Raw genomic sequence first — 5,247 nt, forward strand, 5'->3', positions numbered from 1 at the left:
TGAGCTGCTGCGGCTTGTCGCCCCTCGCTGGCGCTCAGACGTCCCTGACCCTGCCTCTAAACAGACTTAGGGACATCTATCTGCTTTCTGCTTCCAGAAAAGCTTGGAAAAAGTGAACTTGGGGTGGATTCGGGGCTGGTGCAGCTCCCCAAGCCTTCTTGTCCTTCCAGAAGGCTCACCCTGCACAGCTTCTTCCGTTCTTCCCTTCCTGACACCCCCTGCTCTTCGCTCCTAGGTTTCCCCTCCCGTCTGGGATCCGCAGCTCTTCCTTATCTCCTGCCCCTTCCTTCTCTCTATCTCTATCCTCTACTGGAGCCTTTCCCCTGCCGTCCTGCCCTTCTTTCTCTCCATCAAACGCCAGTTCATCCCTAAACTTCTCCTTGCACCCCACTCTCCACCCGTCCCTCTCCTGTCCCCCTTCCCTCCCAGCAAACTCCCACCATGGATTCTGGGCCTCGCTGGGCTGCCGACCCCATTCCCGGGGGCACCCTCTCGGCCCCCAATGCCACCACACCCTGGCTGGGCCGGGATGAGGAGCTGGCCAAGGTGGAGATCGGGGTCCTGGCCGTGGTCCTGGTGCTGGCGACAGGGGGCAACCTGGCTGTGCTGCTGAGGCTGGGCCAGCAGGGCCGCCAGCGCGCCCGCATGCACCTGTTTGTGCGGCACCTGGCCCTGACCGACCTGGGCGTGGCGCTCTTCCAGGTGCTGCCCCAGCTGCTGTGGGACATCACCTACCGCTTCCAGGGCCCCGACCTCGTCTGCCGGGCCGTCAAGTACCTGCAGGCGCTCAGCATGTTCGCTTCCACCTACATGCTGCTGGCCATGACCCTGGACCGCTACCTGGCCGTGTGTCACCCCCTGCGCAGCCTCCAGCAGCCCAGCCAGTCTGCCTACCCGCTCATCGCCGCTCCCTGGCTGTTGGCCGCCATCCTCAGCCTCCCTCAAGTCTTCATTTTTTCTTTGCGGGAAGTCATCCAGGGTTCGGGGGTGTTAGACTGCTGGGCAGATTTTCGTTTCTCTTGGGGGCCTCGGGCCTACATCACCTGGACTGCCTTGGCCATCTTCATCCTGCCCGTGGCCATGCTCACAGCCTGCTACAGCCTCATCTGCTACGAGATTTGTAAGAACCTAAAAGTCAAGACACAGACCTGGAGGGTGGAAGGAGGGGGCAGCAGGACTCGGGACAGGGCCTCACCCTCGGGCCCAGCTGCAGCCACCAGGGGGCTGCCCTCTCGGGTCAGCAGTACCAGCACTATCTCTCGGGCCAAGATCAGAACCGTGAAGATGACCTTCATCATTGTGCTGGCCTACATCGCCTGCTGGGCCCCCTTTTTCAGCGTCCAGATGTGGACTGTGTGGGACAAGAACGCCCCGAATGAAGGCAAGTGTGTGGTGGGGATGTGGAGGTGGGGGGGGGGGGGGGCGGGGGGGAGGTTGGGGCAAGTGGAGAAGAGCAGGGAAGGGCGAGCAGGAGGATTAGGACAGCGCCACAGTGCCTCCCAGGGCGCCCTTTCCTGCCTGCCTGCGGTGTCTACCACCATGAGCCTGTCCCTCAATCCCATGTCCCTCACCTGTGTAGAGTGATTTTATACTCAGCACGTAGCTCTCTGAGCAAGGAGTGCAGTCGAGTGTTATGTTATAAGCCATGTGCTCCCTAGGGAAAATGGAAGCCCTTTGGGGCCCTTTTCGCTGGGCTGAGATCCATTTCCTTAAACTTACTCTCCAGTCCACCCAGTTTGCCCCCACAGCACACTGGGCTCCTGGCTTCCTGTCCCTGGGTCTTTGTCAGAGGCTGCCTGTCTCCTGGCCCCGGCCCCGACAGCTGGCTGAGTTATTGCCAGGACACAGCAGGTGCCTATGACAGAATGAGTGGGACTGCCCCTGAGGGGTCAGGGCAGAATCCAGGAGCCAGTGTGCACCCCAATCTATGACATCAATGAGGATGGGGGTGCCCGGATTTGGCCTAAAGTCATGGTTATGTTCCCTGCATGTTCTACGAAAGTCGCCTTATCCTAGTTCTGCCTCCATTAGAAAATTCAAGGTCTAGGTTTGGAACAAAGACAGTGCCTCCTATTTGGGCTGCTCCTGTCCACCTCTGAGGTCAACTTGGAGCAAACCCCATAGTTACAAAAAAAGCCAGAGAGGTAAGACTCTGGAGTTGGGGGTCCCAGGTTCAAGTCTCAGCTGTGCTCCCCCCTAACGAAAGAACCCCTGTCAGTCCCTTCTCCGTTCTAATGCTCAGTTTCCCCCTCTGTTCAGCGAGGCCTGGATTCTCTCCCAGGCCCCTCCCAGCTGTCCGTCTAAGGCTTCTTGGCTTCTCTCTTGGCAGATTCAACCAATGTGGCTTTCACCATCTCCATGCTGCTGGGCAACCTCAGCAGCTGCTGCAACCCCTGGATCTACATGGGCTTCAACAGCCACCTGTGGCCGCACCCCCTACGCCATCTGGCCTGCTGTGGGGGTCCTCAGCCCCAGATGCGCAGGCAGCTCTCCCACGGCAGCTTCTCCAGCCGCCGCACCACGCTGCTGCTGACCCGCTCCAGCTGCCCGCCCGCCCTCAGCCTCAGCCCCAGCCTTGGTGGGAGGCCTGGGCCTGAAGGGCCACTGAAGGGCTCAGAGCAGGTGGACGGGGAAGGCGTCACCGAGATGGACATCTTTTAGGGAACACTCCCGGGAGCCTGGCACTGCCCACAGGTCTATAGGAGGGTGTCTGCGCATCTCAGCACTGGGCGCAAATGCTGGGAGGGTCAGGGCTGGAGCTAGGGGAGCCCAGTTTGAGGCCGTGTGAAAAGGCCAGAATGGCTACCCTGGGCGCCTGGCCTACCCTCAGTTGCTCCCAATCTCACCTGCTGGGAGTCAGGGAGAATCAAACTGTGGGCTCCCTGATCCTGCCGTATTCACAGGGTTTCTGGGGACCACACACACGTGGATGATGTGGTGCCCAGATCTGGGGCAGGCCTAGGACGGCCCTGCCTGGGGCTCCACGGGTGGCTGGAACTCAGAGGCTGGTCTCCTACGTGGCTACTTGTCCCCAACCTCACCTGACCAGCACGCCCAGCCCGACCAGGAGAGGAGAGAAGTGAAAAACTACCAGGAAGACCCTATGTGGATCCTGGATTTTTAAATTTAAAACATTTTAATCTTTCGTAGAGGGAGGATTGTTTAATGAAGACAAATGAATGGGTCTGGGCGCTTCACCTGCTATGCCCAATGTGTCCACTGGAGAGAGAGATATAATATTTAGTACAGCAACAGGTACTCTGCAAGTTCAAGTTCCTTTTCTCCCTACACCTGCCCCTTTATAGGATGGGGGCGAAGTGTTGTGTATTTTCAGTGGTATTACCCACTGAGGGTGAGGGTGAGAAAAAGGCGGGTGGCGAGGAGGGGATGATAATGGTCATGATCAAATTAAGAATGGAGGAAGCCTCAGAGGCAGCAGGGAGGGTGGCTCTCCCCCTGCTCCCAGCGTCCAGACAGCTCCATCCTCTGGGGCTGCACAGAGGAGACGTCCTTTGAGAAGTGTGATGGGCCATGGCTCTGGATTTCCTTGAGGCTCATCAGAGCTCCCACGCGAATGTATACGTGCTGTGCTCAAGCAGGAGCCCAGGATTTAACACTCGTCTCTGCCTTCAGGTGACCATACGACCTTGGGCAAGTCACCTCTCGGGGCCCCAATCTCCTCGCCTGTAGAACAGAGATGCACTCTAAGGTCTTTCTCAGCTCTGACCTTTCATGACTTTGCAAGACTGGAAATGACATTCCAACGGAGAAACACAAAGGGCTCTAACCAACAGGCTCTAGAAGAATTGTTGGATTTTCATGACAATGACATTTATAATCTGACTCAGTTCTGGTGACTGTGGTCCTTCCATGGCCATTCTGTCCATTTTTGCCCTCAATCCTGTGATGCTGATGCTGGGAGACGGCAGAGCAGGTAGAATCTGGGGCTGTGCCCTGAGTTATCGCCAGTGGGGCTTATGTCATGGGGTAGCTTTCCTGCCCTAATTCTGATTCTAATCTCAGAGATGGCCTTGACGGTAGAAAAAGCATCAGCTAAAAAATCAGGAGAACTGGGTCCTGGTCCCATCACCATGCCAACCACTGAGGACCAACATAGGTGAAATGCTTGCTCTCTCAGCTGTGGGGGTCCAATAGGACTGTGGATGGATTGGAGGCTTGTAAACCCATGAGCTCTATACTATCCAATCTTAGATTCTAAGAGATGGCTCATCTAATTAGGAGCTCCTGAGAGCAGCTCTAGGAAACAGGTTCGATCTGCCCTCCTCTCCTAGGGAGGCCTTGAGGAATGACCGTGGCTTTGGGGATACACGTTTAGGAGACCACTCAGCTTTGAGAAGACGCCCTAGGTTTCTTGAAAAGAAAAGCACTGAACTGAGTGTTGTGAGTGAGCAAAGCATTCCAGCTCTTCAGTGCTAGAGACCTGGAGGGTGGGACACAGGGCCTAGGAGGGTGGGGCAAAGGCTCAAGGAACAGGACCCACAGTGTCTTCACTGCACTCTGCTGCCCAGGTGGGTCCCTGACACCCACCCCCTTCTTCCCAGTCCATCTACCCCGGTGGATCTTCGGAGCCTCCCATGCCAGTCTGAACTGTTGAAGTTGTTCCTCCCCCACCCCCTTCAGACCAAAGTACCTGACCTTAGTGCCTGTAATAAAAACTAAGAATATCTTTGCTCATCATAATAATGGGAAATAGAAGGGACACCAGTCTTGTACCCCAAGGCTATGGGTTTGAGTCCTGATCTCACCCCTTTTCTACTGTACAAACTTAGGCAAATTATCTAATCTCTCCGAGCAACAGTTTCCTTTTCTGTTACAAAGAAATAAAAATGCCACCTTGTTAGAGGGGTTGGGAGACTATACACCAGTGGTTCTCAACCTTGGCTGCACATTAGAATCACCTGGAAATCTTTTTAAAATCCTGATTTCTGGGCCTCATCCTCCGGATATTCTGTTTCTTTGTTATGGGGTGGGGCCACAACATTAGTAACAAAGAAACAGAATTTCCGGAGGATGAGGCCCAGAAATCAGGATTTTAAAAAGATTCCCAGGTGATTCTAATGTGCAGCCAAGGTTGAGAACCACTGCTGTAGACACTAGAACACTCTACTGATATCGGAGAAGATAATGATAGCCTGGCTTCAGGTTGCTTCTGGCGGATAATTTCTAGGGCCTGGGCCCATGAGGCTACATTTCAGAGGGGAAGAGAGGAGACTTGGAATCAAGGCT

General features: G+C 55.6%; 1 protein-coding gene across 1 annotated transcript; it reads left to right on the forward strand.

The window, feature by feature from the left end:
* The first annotated feature begins 441 nt into the window (after positions 1–441).
* On the forward strand, positions 442–3,244 carry AVPR1B (arginine vasopressin receptor 1B). Its single transcript, XM_070397130.1, is given in 4 exon segments — positions 442–1,381; positions 2,330–2,622; positions 3,151–3,213; positions 3,215–3,244. Coding segments are annotated over 4 exon segments (1,326 nt in total).
* The last annotated feature ends 2,003 nt before the right edge of the window (positions 3,245–5,247 follow it).

This window comes from Myotis yumanensis, unplaced genomic scaffold (assembly GCF_028538775.1).
Source record: "Myotis yumanensis isolate MYYU_CA2020_CCGP unplaced genomic scaffold, mMyoYum1.0.hap1 SCAF_17, whole genome shotgun sequence".
Lineage (NCBI taxonomy): Eukaryota > Metazoa > Chordata > Mammalia > Chiroptera > Vespertilionidae > Myotis > Myotis yumanensis.